This window comes from Mandrillus leucophaeus, unplaced genomic scaffold, assembly GCF_000951045.1.
Source record: "Mandrillus leucophaeus isolate KB7577 unplaced genomic scaffold, Mleu.le_1.0 Scaffold64, whole genome shotgun sequence".
Taxonomy (NCBI): Eukaryota; Metazoa; Chordata; class Mammalia; order Primates; family Cercopithecidae; genus Mandrillus; species Mandrillus leucophaeus.
Genome location: NW_012106919.1, coordinates 2,850,445 through 2,865,772, shown reverse-complemented (window position 1 = coordinate 2,865,772; position 15,328 = coordinate 2,850,445). Strand labels below are relative to the sequence as shown.

The 15,328-nt window shown below is 36.3% G+C and overlaps 1 protein-coding gene across 1 annotated transcript in view; it reads right to left on the bottom strand.

Annotated features, from left to right (window-relative positions):
- The window catches only part of MAGI3 (membrane associated guanylate kinase, WW and PDZ domain containing 3), a 283,777-nt gene that overhangs the window by 66,161 nt on the left and 202,288 nt on the right, over positions 1-15,328 (bottom strand). Inside the window, exon 7 of the mRNA XM_012000770.1 lies at positions 454-511. Within this exon, the coding sequence (XP_011856160.1) occupies positions 454-511 (58 nt within the window). The remainder of the gene's footprint in view (positions 1-453; positions 512-15,328) is intronic.

Below are 15,328 nucleotides of genomic sequence, written 5' to 3'. Positions count from 1 at the left end.
AAAACTCCTTAAAAGAGAGTACACATTTAGGTGTATGCTTCAAAACTTTAGGTAATTATGTTATAATGCCCTAAAGTTCTTCCACTGCTTTCAGAAGCATACAGGGGTAGTGTTGGAAATTACCTTGATAATTAATCTAGTCCGTTGCCCTCATTTCAGTTTTCTATCAACTGACTTTCTCTTTAGAGGCTGTATTAGTAACAACAGTATCTCCAGCTATTAATCCTCTAGGCAACTTCCCCCTTATTTTCTATATTTAGAAATTCAAAGCCAACTTCCAGGAAGCCCAGGGTCAATGTAGTAAATGCTCACTGCCTCTACCTTTTCATACCCCTAGTTGAAAAACTCAACAGCTGGATCACAGAAGCATAAAGTGCTGTATCCAGTATTCTCTAAAGCTATATGCTGAAAGGAAAACATCTGGGAGAATATTAACTGAGGTAACAAACTTACTCAACATAGTATGTCCCATACTGAGGGTCCTCTATTTTCTCCCAGCCATAAGGAAGCTCTGTAAATAAAGAAAATTGAGTGAAATGCCAGATTCAAAATTGACAGAAAATAATTCACCAGTGAGTGAATTTATTATTTAATTATACTAATATTTGGGAGTCAGAAAGCTGAGGGCTCACTTCCAAGGAACAAACACAATTTAAGTCTGAGTGGCTTTTTCCCCAGCCAGTGAGAATTTCAGCAAGCATTAGAAGCCCAGAACAGAAGATGGCATTAAACAAAAAGGTGTTTATATGAACCACAAGCCATAAAAATGCTAATACAAATTACTGTATATTTCTTTCATTTAAAAACCTTGATTATGCTGACATGAGACATACGTACCCTGTAGTCCAACACAAGAAGCAGGTGCCTGTTCAGTTTTTTACTATTATACAAAGTCATTTTTGATGCTACGTTTGGACCCACTTCTCCTCAAAGGCAACCCTAGTCTCAGACTTTTGCCATTTCAAGTGAGCAATCTAGATTTGCTTAAAACCTACAAAAGTACCTGCTTTCTGTTGGTGAACAGGATCTGAGTATCTGAAGGAACACTAATCTAACTACCACAGTGCTTTGTGTAATCTGTATTTGTGAATAACAAACATCTTACATAGCATTTTTATATATTACTAAATCTCGGTAATTGAGCAATAAAATATAACCAGAAATACTGAAGGTAGCTGAATTTCTGGAAGTTAAAAAAAATCTCTAGCCTTTTCAACGTGAACTGACCTGAGCTTTTCAATGTGAATGTGAATCTTTTCCCTCCCACTTTGTCTGCATTCCTTGTAAAGTTAAGGTTTCTGAAGAACCATCTTATTAGGAAAACATGGATTAAGTTGGGAGGAATGTTCCTAGCAGGTGGTTCTAGTCCTATTCATTTTATATAGCAGTTGAGCAAAAAAGAATTTTTTTTAAGTACACAATTGTACACTATGATGTCCCATGCTTTCATTTTCAATTTCTCTTAAGAGTGCTTCTGCTATGCTGGAAGACGCACACACAAAAAGTACGCTGGACAGCAAACAGGTTTAGAAAGTATCACAAGACTTATTAGTTTTATAACATTTAGCCTCAGTTATGACATACCAACTTTGTAAGTAAAAATTCCATTATAATAAACTTGACAAGCTATACTGTTTTACTCTAAGAAAAATTATTGTTCTGCATTCAGAATATAAGAAAAGAACAGATGACTAGCCTCCTGGTGAAAACCTCTGAATTACCCCTACCCCATTTCTCCACCATTCTTTTCTGCATACATATTGATTGGTGGTTTCAAAGTTTGATGAGTTTTTGTGTTTTTCCTTTGAAGGACCTGGTTGAAATATCTGAGGTGGGAAAGATGAGAACAAATGAAATATTAAAATAGTTGAAATATGTGAGAAGAGAACAAAACATTAAAAAGAACTGAGATGTACTTTAGCTCACTTTAATCCTCCTCAGTTATGAAGCAAATCTATCAAATAGATATAATATTTTATCGTGAAACAACTGTTTCATGGATAAGAGTATTTTTTTTGGAATATATCTGTAAAACTGCACTACAACAGTTATGGATCTTCCATGAAAAATATTTTTTTTTTCTTTAAAAGAAATTTTCTTGAAATAGCATGGGAACTGAATAGAGCTGAGTAACAATTAATTCTACAGATGTACCACAATTAGACCTACGTTTTGTCTTTAGAGAAGTTTGGAGAAATTAAGGTCTATAGAAATAGCTGAAATAGTCCATTTGATACCTGAAAAATTCACTAAAAGGGATGTATTCATAGTTAATAAGGATAAAAGATCAACATAAATATATTTTAATGTTAACTTGAAAGTTAATTTAGCATTTTAGTTAAGACTCAAGGTAATTAGCAACTAAGATTAACAGTCCTTTCTTTAGGAGGGTAAACAAATGCAGCCATTTATCTTCTGGGTTATTTTATTAATTTTAAACCTTTACCACTGACACCATTAGCAAGTTGTTTTTTTTTTTTTTTTTTTTTTTGGCATGCAGGGAAAATTAATACAGATAAAGAAGTGGTTATTATTTGCTCATTTAAAACGAAGGTAATAAAAATCAAGACTAAAATACCTAGCAATTTTATACACTATTTAGTGGATCAATTCATTTATTCATTTTATTTCTTTTTTCCTTTCTCCCTTCTCATCCTTCTCTCCCCATCATCCTTATGCAGAAATAAAAATTATAAATATAACCCAGTTCTTGACTTCAAGGAGTTTACAGTCTAGACAGGAAGACAGAAGAGATAAATGATAACATGAAGATAAACATCATCTTTTTTGGGGAGTACAGAGGAATGACACCAATTGCCTGGTAAGATTGCTATCAGGAAAGCCTTCTAAAAGGTGACGTTTAAGCAGTCTTTAAACATAAGTTGGCTCACACCTGTAATCCCAGCACTTTGGGAAGCTGAGGCAGGTGGATCACGAGGTCAAGAGATCAAGACCATCCAGGCCAACATGGTGAAACCCCATCTCTACTAAAAATACAAAAATTAGCTGGGTGTGGTGGTACACACCTGTAGTCCCAGCTACTCGGGAGGCTGAGGCCGGAGAATCACTTGAACCCAGGAGGCGGAGGTTGCAGTGAGCCAAGATCGTGCCACTGCACTCCAGCCTGGTGATAGAATGAGCCAAAAAAATAAATTAATTAATTAAAAAGTTGGGATTAGGGAGAGGGAGATGATTCCAGATAGATCAAAGGGCACTGAGGTATTAAGAATGCTTGGTATTTTCCAAAATTACAAATAATTTGGTAAACTAGAATGAAAGTTGTATGCAAAGAGAAATGAATTTTATGAACAAGCACCAAATTACAACATTCTTAGAGTGCTGTTTTGAGAAGTTTGATCTTTATTTTGATGATGGTGGAGAATTGATTAAGGTGCACTGTGACATAATTTAATTTATATTTGAAAAAGATTATGGGCAGCGGTAACAAAGGACGAAATAGATGGTGTGCAATGAGAATAAAGGCAGACAAGATAAACACTAATAGACTGCCTAAGAACTTGTGAAGACTGGAACTAAGGCAGGGATAGCAGAATGGATAATAAGACAAAGAAGGTAAAGTAATAGAACTTAATGACTATCATGAGGATTGAGGAAGGGAAGGGAGGAAAGAGGCAAAGATGATTCCCAGGTTTCTGGCTCTTGTAGCATGAAAGTGATACATTATCAAACATTTATTGAATAATTATGAAAATAGGACGGCGCAGTGACTCACACCTGAAATCCCAGCACTTTGGGAGGCCGATGTGGGTGAATCATTTGAGGTCAGGAGTTTTAGACCAGCCTGAGCAACATGGTGAAACCCCCATCTCTACTAAAAATACAAAAATTAGCCGGGCGTGGTGGTGGGTTCCTGTAATCTCAGCTACTCAGGAGGCTGAGGCAGGAAAATTACTCGAACCTGGGAAGTGGAGGTTGCAGTGAGCTGAGATGTCATCACTGCACTCCAGCCTGGGCAACAGAGTGAGAGTCTGTCAAAAAAAAAAAAAAAAAGAATAATTATGAAAATGGCTGTGGGAATAGAAATTAGGAATTAATGTGGATTCAGAGGAATTTACAAGACAGATGATATGTAAAAAGTGCCTAGTAATGTGTCTACCACCAATGGACACTCAAGAAATGGCAGGCTTTTATTTATTTATTTATTTATTTTTTAGATGGAGTCTTGCACTGCCGCCAGGCTGGAGTGCAGTGGCGCGATCTAGACTCACTGCAACCTCCGCCTCCCCGGTTCAAGTGATTCCCCTGCCTCAGTCTCCCGGGTACCTAGGACTACAGGCCCGTGGCACCACGCCCAGCTAATTTTTTGTATTTTAGTAGAGACAGGATTTTACCATGTCGGCCAGGACAGTCTTGGTCTCCTGACCTTGTGATCTGCCCGAATGGCAGGTTTTCAAAAGTCAGAATTGATAGAACTTGGTAGTTAACTGCAACAAAGAAGAGTGCGGAAAGGGCGAGGATGACAACCAGTTTTTGGCTCAAGCAGCTGGGGGTATGTCATATCATCTGTTGAAGGCAGGAAGGGAAGGTGTTACATTTGAGTGATCTGTAGAACATCCTGGTAGAGAAAAATAACAAGCTCTTGGCCATATGAACCTGGCACTCAAAAGAGAAATAAAAGAAGATAAAGATTTGAGAGACATTGTAGTAAAAGCTATGACAGCAGACATGATTACCTAGATAAACTGAGCAGAGAAAGGTGAAGAACAGAATCTTAGGCGCACTGACATTTTAAGGGGCAGATGGAGAAAGTAAGAATCATCAGGGGGAATGGTATAAAAGAAGACAGAAGAGGAAGGGCATGGTCAGCATTAAAAAATGCTTTGTAAAGCTCTTAGGCATAAAGATAAGGGCTAAAAAGAGTCTGTAAAAATCAGTAGCTTACTGGTAACCCTGAAAAGGTAAGAGGCAAAAGTCAGAATATTGTAGTAACTGGAGAGAAAAATAAGAGGTAGAGTCCTTAAGGATACATGACTTAAAACAAAAATTTGCTTGTGAAAAAGATAGTATAAAAACTATGGGGAGGGTTAGGGCCAAGAGAAAATGTGTTTATTTTTGATACAGGAAAGACCTAACCTAACCATCTTTTCCCGTGTATGAAGCCAAAGTATTCCCCTAAAAAGCTATTTCAAAAGACAAAACTATTTTGGGCATATCAAGCAGCTGGTTGGTTCTAAATCCCATGAATTTATCTTTCTTTCCTCTTCCCAAAATAGGATTTTTCTTGTTTAAATGTAAGAATTACAATTGTTTTCTCATGGTGGAGCTCTATTCAGTTGATAATTTTTTTTATCACTCTCTAAGCTCTGAAATATCAACATTCAATACATTTGTAAGCTGCCTTTAGCAAAAATTTAACCTTTCTTTCATCATAAGAGAAATGGGATGGGTTGAGGGTAAAATGGATTCCTAATGTTGTATTTTCAAGACAACTACCTAACCAAAACACTATTTTATTTGAATAGAAGATAAAATGTACATCAATTAAACCAAGCTGTTCAAGCTGTGTCCTTACACTGTATTTGAATACACAGCTGGGTTCAGAATATCAGAAGATTGGGAAGAAAAGGACATGTTTTAGAAACTGTAAGGTCTTTCTAGAAGATCTTAAATGTTCAGCAGAATGTAAACAATATCTTAAACTATAAAACCTACATTTAAAATATTATTCTTCTATTTTCAGCATCTACTCTGTGCAAAGCACTGCAGAGAATACTAATGTGAATCAGATATAGTTCATCCTGAAAATAGTCTTCTGTGGGGCTATTTTCCCCCTACTGAGTGGGGAGTCAAACTGTAGAGAGAAAGTGGTAAAGTCTGGCTGAGCATAAAACAAATAGACTCGATGTTCTAAAGTGTAGGCTCCCCCCAAGATCAGTATAGGCAATGTTAAAAAGGTGCACCCAGTGTGTAGATGGGAGAATAGCCCTTATTAAAGAGTTTCAAACATTCCTAGAATACCGAATGCAATTTTGATCATTCTATTTTAAGAAAAATATACTTAGGATGATCATAAAATGTACTGTCCACTTTTGAGAATAAAAGGTGATACTATTAATAATTATGCTGGGACAACAGGAATAAGCTGGGTTAGTCCCGGGTCAGTGAAGACACATGTTCAGCCTTAATGTAAAGAGCACTAGGGGGAAATGTTCATCCAATTATTCAAATTCCTTAGAGAATAAAGAATGGGAGGAACGTTTCCCGTTTCTCGGAGCCCCCTCACTTTCTTCCCCAAGGAAGAAAGAATGTCTTATCTGACTGGGGAGTTTTACACAATGTACTCAATAATGCTTGCCTCAGGGACTCTTGAGTTCTCTCAGTTTTGGTTAACAGCCTGCCTGCAGAGGTGTATTCTGGTCTGTTCTCTGCCATGTCTGCCCATTGGGAGTAGGCTTGCAGTTGAACACACAGGCCAAAGACTAAGTATTTATGTCTCCCTCCTGCAGGGATAAAATAATAGCAAGGCCATGTACATGCAGGGCTAACATTCATTCACTGGCATTCTGACTTCATCTGTCTGTCTCTGGTGTCTTATTTCTCTATTGACTACAAACTGGTGAATGAAGACAGGCTTATTATTTATTGGCCCCTCAAAGCCTCATAGAGATTAAAAAGTATTTCCAAAAGGGCGACCAAAATAATCTGGAGGATAGAGTAGTTTCTTTCCTTTTTTCCCTTTCTTTCTCTTCCTTTTCCCTTCTTCCCTCCTTTCCTCTATTCCCTCTTTTCAAACATTCAAGTCTCTACTGAAAGGATATATACAGATGAATGTGTCAAAAATCACTACTCGGAGTGTGGTATCTAGTTACAATGCAATATAAGTGCTACAAGAGAGACATGTCATATGGTACTACTGAGCACAGGAACAACATCTACTCCTGACTTGCAAGAAAATGACAGAAGGGACTACAAAGAAATTATAGTTTAGACTGGAGCTTAGAAGGATAATAGGTATGAGCCAGGTAGACACTGGAAACAAGACTGGTTCCTGGCAGAAGAAATGGGTATATGGCAAAGACAAAAATATGTCAGATTTATGACATGAGAATACTTTGAAAAATAAATATGGAATATGATTCAATTATAAAAAATCTTTAATACTTAACCAAGAAGTCTGGACTTTATTCTGCTGACAATGGACAGCAAGGGAGAGACAGTTAGAAAATTAGTTTTAGAAAGATTAATTTGGTCTTACATAATATCTCCAAGGTTTTTTGATCATGCAGCCTTTTTACTAAAAAATCTGACATCTGCCCCTCTTCTAATATGTATATAATAAAACATATACAAAAATAGATGTTTTTAAAGGAGGTGATTAAATAAACAATTATGATTTTACCTTGATGAAGTTGAAAAAAGTTCATATACGGTCATATATGGCACACAAACAGTATCAGCTCTTCCACTTTCTTGCTATTAGTCTGGGTTTGCATATTTGTATTATCTTTAATCAGTAGTGTTTTTGTAGAAATCTTTTAAAGTGACATTTCCATTTTATGTGAGGTTAGTTTAAAAACTATATAACAAGTCTATAAATCCACTTAACTGGGCATAAATCAACTGTAAAATTTCACAGTGTCCTTGAAAAAAGAGCAAAGGTGTCACACCCATTCCTCCCTCAAGGCACTCTGGTTAGAGTCTGCAATAATCCGACATATGGAATCAGTAAGAATGCCATTACCAATCTGTATGTAAAATAGTAGTGAAGCTTAGTTTGTTTCTTTTTCTTTCAGTGACAACATTATGAAAAATTAGTTCTAATATTTTCTACTGGTTACCAGTAGATAGTTTGAGTATGATCATTTTGGAAACCACTGGCATAAAAGATATATTAAACAGAGAGAGATAACTGGAGGAAGAAAGACCAAGAATAATCCAAGTATGTAGTGATTAGGAGAATGGAAAGGAAGATATAAAAGAAAAAGCACAGACAGAGAAAGAATAAATAAATAATCATGTGAAGAAGCAAATGTAGCAAAATGTTAATTGTAATATCCTAGTGGTGGACATATGTATGTTCACTGTAAGATTCTTTTCATTTTCCTATATGTTGAAACTTTTGCATAATAATATATTGGCAAAAAGAGAAAAAAGAAAAAGCAAGAGGACATGAAAACTAAATCAGGAAGTAGAGTAAGAAGAGAGGAACAGGTAAAAATAATTGCAAAGATTTTGGCATAGATCATTATGAGAATGGTACCTATATGACAGAAAGAGGGACGGGGTGGTGTTAGGAGAAAGATGTCAATTTAGTTTTAAATAAGCTTATTTGAAGTATTAGTAGGGAAATCAAAACAAAGACTCAAAAGCAAGAGGAAACAGAAACATAATTCAGAACAAAGGACACTACTAGAGATTTTGATAATGGGGCAGGCTATAGTAAACTGATAAAGCTATGAGAATAAATACTTTCTACAAAAGAAAACAAGGAAAGGCTGAACTGAAACAATTAGGGACCAGGAAAAAGAATGGAAGCCAGTAAAAGGGACATGCTCTAGAAGACAAATACCATGCTCACAATCAAAAAAGTCAACTTCTATAGTATTATATATTCTAGTTTGCCTTTAGAATGGCTGATTTCACCATAAGAAGGGACTTACTATGGACCCAGGAGGAAGAGGCTGCAGTGAGCAAAGATTGCGCCACTGCACTCCAGCCTGGGCGACAGAGACAGACTCCGTCTCAAAAAAAGAATAATAATTGAGGTATAATTTACAAACAATAAAATGCACAACTCTTAAGTGCCCTTTTAATGGTAAAAAAAAAATCTGGCTGGGTGCAGTGGCTAATGCCTATAATCTTAGAACTGTGGGAGGCCGAGGCAGGCGGATCACGAGGTCAGGAGTTCAAGATCAGCCTGGCCAATATGGTGAAACCCCGTCTCTACTAGAAATACAAAAATTAGCTGGGCATGGTGGCACCAGCCAATAGTCCCAGCTACTTGGGAGGTTGAGGCAGAAGAATCACTTGAAACTGGGAGGCAGAGGTTGCAGTGAGCCAAGATCGCGCCACTGCACTCCAGCCTGGGTGACAGAGCACAACCCCGTCTTGGGGAAAGAAAAAAAATCGAGTGCTTGTTCAATTATAAAAAGTGGGTTTTGGCAATTGGATATGCCTGTGTAACTGTCACCTCAATTGAGATGGAGAATACAGCATTCCAGGGAATTATCTCACTTTACCCTACTTCTACTCTCCCCAGTCATTTTCTGATTTCTATTACCACACATGAGTTTTGCCTGTTCTCAAGCTTTAAATAATTAATAATTAAGAACCTACTCTTTGGTGTCTGGCTTCTTTTACAACATGTTTCTGAAACTCATCCATGTTGTTGAGTGTTATCAACACTTTTTTCTTTTGACTCATTAGTAGTGTTTTATTGCATGAATATACCACAAATGGTTTATCCATTCTCTTCTTGATAGATATTTGGGATGTTTCCAGGTTTGAGCTATTAAGAGAAAGGCTGTCATAATCATTCTAGTTAAGTCTTTTGGGGAACATATGTTTTCATTTCTCTTTAGATATTACTTCATAGGAAACCGTCAAAAGTTCTAAAAAATGTTCAGGTAATTTTGTGCCCCCACTCACAATACATGAAAACACTAGTTGCTCTAAAATCTCATTAATCTTTGGTATTGTCAGTATATTTTATTTTACTATATATAAAAATATTACATATATAAGATATATATTATATGTATATTTATATTGGGGTATAAGTGGTTTTTAGTTACATGGATGAACTGTATAGTGGTGAAGTCTGAGATTTTAGTGCACCCATCACCCAAGTAGTGGGTGTACCCATACTTGGTACATACTTGTGCACCCATAGCTTAGCTCCCACTTATAAGTGAGAACATATAGTATTTGGTTTTCCATTACTGAGTCACTTAGAATAATGGCCTCCAGCTCCATCCAAGTTGCTGCAAAAGACATTATTTCATTCTTTTTCTTGGCTGAGTAGTATTTCATGGTGTGTGTGTATGTGTGTGTGTGTATATATATGTATGTGTGTATATATATATATACACACCACATTTTCCTTTTTTTTTTTTTTGAGATGGAGCCTCGCTCTGTCACCAGGCTGGAGTGCAGTGATATGATCTCGGCTCACCGCAACCTCCACCTCCCAAGTTCAAGTGATTCTCCTGCCCCAGCCTCCCGAGTAGCTGGGATTACAGGTGTGCACCACCATGCCCAGCAAATTTTTGTATTTTTAGTAGAGATGGGGTTTCACCATGTTGGGCAGGATGGTCTTGATCTCTTGGCCTTGTGATCTGCCCACCTCAGCCTCCCAAAGTATTGGGATTCCAGGTGTGAGCCACCACACCTGGCAATACCACATTTTATTTATCCACTCATCATTTGATGGGTACTTAGGTTGGTTCCTAAGTTGGTTCCATATGTTTGCAATTATGAATTATGCTATGATAGACATACATAAGCAGGTGAGTTTTTGATATAATGACTTCTTTTTCTTTAGATAGGTACCCAGGAGTGGGATTCCCAGATCAAATGGCAGATCTAATTTTAGTTCTTTAAGAATGCTCCATACTGTTTTCCATAGAGGCTGTACTAATTTACATTCCAACCAGCAGTGTATAAGTATTGTCTTTTCACCACACCCATGCCAACATCTATTGCTTTTTGACTTTTTAATGATAGCCACTCTGGCTGGAATAAGGTGGTATCTCATTGTGGTTTTAATTTACATTTCCCTGATGATTAGTGATGCTGAGCATTTTTTTTTTCATATGTTTGTTGGCCATTTGTATATCTTCTTTTGAGATATGTCAGTTCATGTAATTTGTCTACTTTTTACTTTTTGGTGGCATTATTTGGTGGGTTTTATTTATTAATTTTTCTGATTTGTTTGAGTTCCTTGTAGATTCTGGATATTGGTCCTTTGTTGGATGCATAATTTGCAAATATTTTCTCCCATTCTGAAGGTTGTCAGTTTCCTCTTATGATTATTTCTTTTGCTGCGTAGAAGCTTTTTTGTTTAATTAGGCCCCATTTATTTTTGTTTTTGTTGCACTTGCTTCTGGGGTCTTTCTTTCCATGTTCATCAGGGATACTGGTCTGTAGTTTTATTTTTTTGTTATGTCCTTTCCTGGTTTTGGTATCATGGTGATACTGGCTTCATAGAAAGAGTTAGACAGGATTCCCTCTTTCTCAATCTTTTGGAATAGTTTCAGTAGGATTGATACCAATTATTCTTTGAATGTCTGGTAGAATTTGGCTGTAAATCCATTTGGCCTCGGGCTTTTTGTTGTTGTTATTATTGTTGTTGGCAATTTTAAAATTACTGATTCAATCTCACTGCTAGTTACTGCTTCAGGATTTCTATTTATTCCTGATTTAAGCTAGGAGGGTTGTATGTTTCCATGAATTTATCTAGTCCTCTAGATTTTCTACTTTGTATGCATAGAGGTATTCATAGTAGCCTCAAATTATCTTTTGTATTTCTGTGGTGTTTGTTGTAATGTCTCCATTTTCACTGAGCTTATTTGAATTTTTTCTCTTCTTGGTTAATCTAGCTAATGGTCTACAAATTTTGTATATCTTTTTCAAATAACCAGCTTTTTGTCTCTTTGATCTTCTATGTATGTGTACATGTATATATATGTGTATACACACACACACACACACACACACTTCGACTTTTCTTTTATTTTTTGAGACAATCTCATTCTGCTTCCCAGACTGGAGTGCAGTGGGACAGTCTCATCTAACTGCAACCTCTGCCTCCTGGGCTCAAGTAATCCTCCTACCTCAGCCTCTGGAGTAGCTGGGACCACAGGTGGGTACCAACATACCTGGTTAATTTGTGTATTTTTTGTAGAAATAGGGTTTCACCATGTTGTTTAGGCTGATCTCAAACTCCCAAGTAATCTACCTGCCTTGGCCTCCTAAAGTGCTAGGATTATAGACATGAGCCACTGTATCTGGCCCACTGTTTTTGTTTGTTTCAGTTTCATTTAATTCTGCTCTGATCTTTTGTTATTTCTTTTATTCCACTAACTTTGGGTTTGTTTTTGTTTCTCTAGTTCCTTGAGGTGTGATATTACGTTGTCAATTGGTGATATTTCAGACCTTTTGATGTAGCAATTTGTGCTATAAACTTTCCTCTCAGCACTGCTTTGCTGTATCTCAGAGGTTTTGATAACTTATGTCGCTAATATCACTCATTTCAAATAATTTTAACACTTCCATCTTGATTTCATTCTTAACTCAGAAATCACTTAGGAGCAGACTGTTGAATTTCCATGCATTTGTATAGTTTTTAGGGTTCCTTTAGGAGTTGATTTCTAGTTTTATTCCACTGTGGTCTGAGAAGATACTTTATATGATTTTGAGTTTTAAAAATTTATTGAGACTTGTTTTGTGGCCTATCATATGGTCTATTTTGCAGAATGTTCCATGTGCTGATGAGAAGAATATATATTCTGCAGTTCTTGGGTAGAATGTTCTGTAAATATCTGTCAGGTTTATTTGTTCTAGAGAGTAGTTTAAGTCCAGTGTTTGCTGATTTACTGCTCCAATTATCTATCTAGTGATGTCAGTGAAGTATTGAAGTCCCCTACTATTATTGTGTTGGTATCTCCTTTCTTAGGTCTAATAATAATTGCTTCATGAATCTGGGGGCTCTAGAGTTAGGTGTATATGTATTTAGTATTTCAATACCTTCTAGTTAAATTGATCATTTTATCATTGTATAATGACCTTGTCTTTTTTTTAACTGTTTTTGCTTTAAAATCTGTTTTCCCTGACATACCAATAGCTACTCCTGCTCACTTTGGGTTTCCATTTGTGTGAAATATCTTTTCCACTATTTTACCTTGAGTCTATAGGAATCCTTACGTGTTAGATGAATCTCTTGAAGACAGCAGCTATTTGGTTTGTTAATTTTTATCCATTCTGCCGATCTTTTTCTTTCAAGTGAGCATTTAGACCATTTACATTCAACATTAATATTGAGATACAAGGTAGTATTACAGTCATCATGTTGACGGTTACCTAGTACTTTGTTTTCTTCACTGTGCTATTGTTTTATAGGTCCTGTATTTTTTTTGGCGGGGGGCGGGGGGTGGTGGGTAGAGTCTCACTCCATCACCCAGGCTGGAGTACAGTGGTGCAATCTCAGCTAACTGTAACCTCCGCCTCCTGGGTTCAAGCAATTCTCCTGCCTCAGCCTCCTGAGTAGCTGGGAGTACAGGTGCCCGCCACCATGCCAGGTTAACTTTTGTATTTTTAGTAGAGACGGGGTTTCACCATGTTGGTCAGGGTGGTCTCGAACTCCTGACCTCATTATCCATCCACCACAGCCTCTTAAAGTGCTGGGATTACAGGCGTGAGCCACTGTGTCCGGCAGTCCTGTGAGTTTTATGCTTTCAAGAGGTTCTATTCTGGTGCATATCAACTTTTTGTTTCAAGATTTAGAACTCCTTTTACCATATCTTGTAGGGCTGATCTGGTAGTGTAAAATTCCCTCAACATTTACTTGTCTGAAAAATACTTTATTTCTCCTTCATTTATGAAACTCAGTATTGCTGGACACAAAATTCTTGGCTGACACTTACTCTGTTTAAGGTGGTTAAAGATAGGACTCCAATCCCTTCTGGCATGTAAGGTTTCTGCTGAGCGTCAGTGTACTTTAGTCCTTCTAAAGGATGTAGATGGTATCTCTAGCCCTTGTAGTGGGTGTTGATGGTATCTCATTGTAGTGATAACTAATGATAAGCACCTCTTCATGTTCTTCTTGACTCTTCTTTTATCTTCTTTTGTGAAGTGCATAAATCCTTTGGCCATTATAAAAACCACTTTATTGAGGTATAATTTACATATACAATTCATCTGTTTTAAGTATACAGTTCAATAATTTTTAATAATTTATGGAGTTGTACAACCGTTACTACAATCCAGTTTTAAAACGTCTTCATAACTCCAATAAGATTCCTCATGCTGTTAACAGTTAAATCTCTATTTTTACCCTTAGCCCAAGGCAACCACCAACCTATTTTCTGTTTCCACAGATTTGCCTATTCCAGACATTTCATACAAATAGAACCATATAATATGTAGCCTATTTTGTCTAATTTCTTTCACTTAGCAGGTTTTTGAAGTTCACACATATAGCATGTATAGTATTTTGTTTCTTTTTATTGCTCAATAGTATTCCATTGTAGATTAGAGCACATTTTATTTATCTACTCATTGGTTAATGGACAGCTGGGTTGTTTCCACTTTTTGGCTATTATGAATATTTGCATGCAAGTCTTTATGAGGACTTTTATTTTCATCCTCTTGGGTAGATACCCAGGAGAAAAATTACTAGGTCATACGGTAAACTTATATTTAACCTTTTAAGAAACTGCCAAACTGTTCTCCAAACTGGCTATACCATTTTCCAATGGCACAGCAATGTACAAGGGTTACTGTTTCTCCATATCCTCCCCAAGATTAGTTAGATTAGTTACCATCTGGTTTTTTTTTTGTTATAGGCATTGTAGTGGGTGTAAAGCAGTATATTACTGTGGTTTTAATTTGCAAAACACCTAATGACTTAATAATTTTTCATATCTTTTCATGTTTTTATGGGCTATTTATATATTTTCTTTGGTAAAATGTTTATTAAAATATTTTGCCCATTTTAAAATTTGGCAACATTATTGAATTGTAAACAGTTCTTATAAATTCGGAATTTAATTCCTTTGGCAAATATATATTGCAAAGTCTGTGACTTTGTCTATTCATTTTTCAATGGTGTCTTTTGATGAAGAGAAATTTAAAGTTTCTATTACATGCAAAATATTAATTTTTTTCTTCTATGGTTCATATTTTTTGTGGCCTGCTTAAGCAATCTTTGCCAATTCTGACATCATGAAGACACTCTCCTATATTTTCTTCCAAAAGCTTTGTGGTTATAGCTTTTATGCTTAGGTCTTTGATTCATCTGAAATTAACTGTTTGTATGAAGTGAGGTATAGTTGACGTTCATTTTTCCATATCAGTTGGCACCTTGGTTGAAAATAAAGTGACTACATACATGTGTTTTGATTTCTAGACTCTCTATTTTCTTCCACTGATCTATTTATCTATCCTTATGCTAATACCAAACTGTCTTTATCACTGTAGCTGTAAAATAAGTCTTCAAATCTGGTACCCTATGTCTTCCAACTTTGTCTTTTTCTTTTAAGGTTCTTTGGCTAATGAACATAATATATCTTGTCAATTATTATTATTATTATTGTTATTATTAGTATTTTGAGACAGGGTCTCACTCTGTCACCCAGGCTGGAGTGCA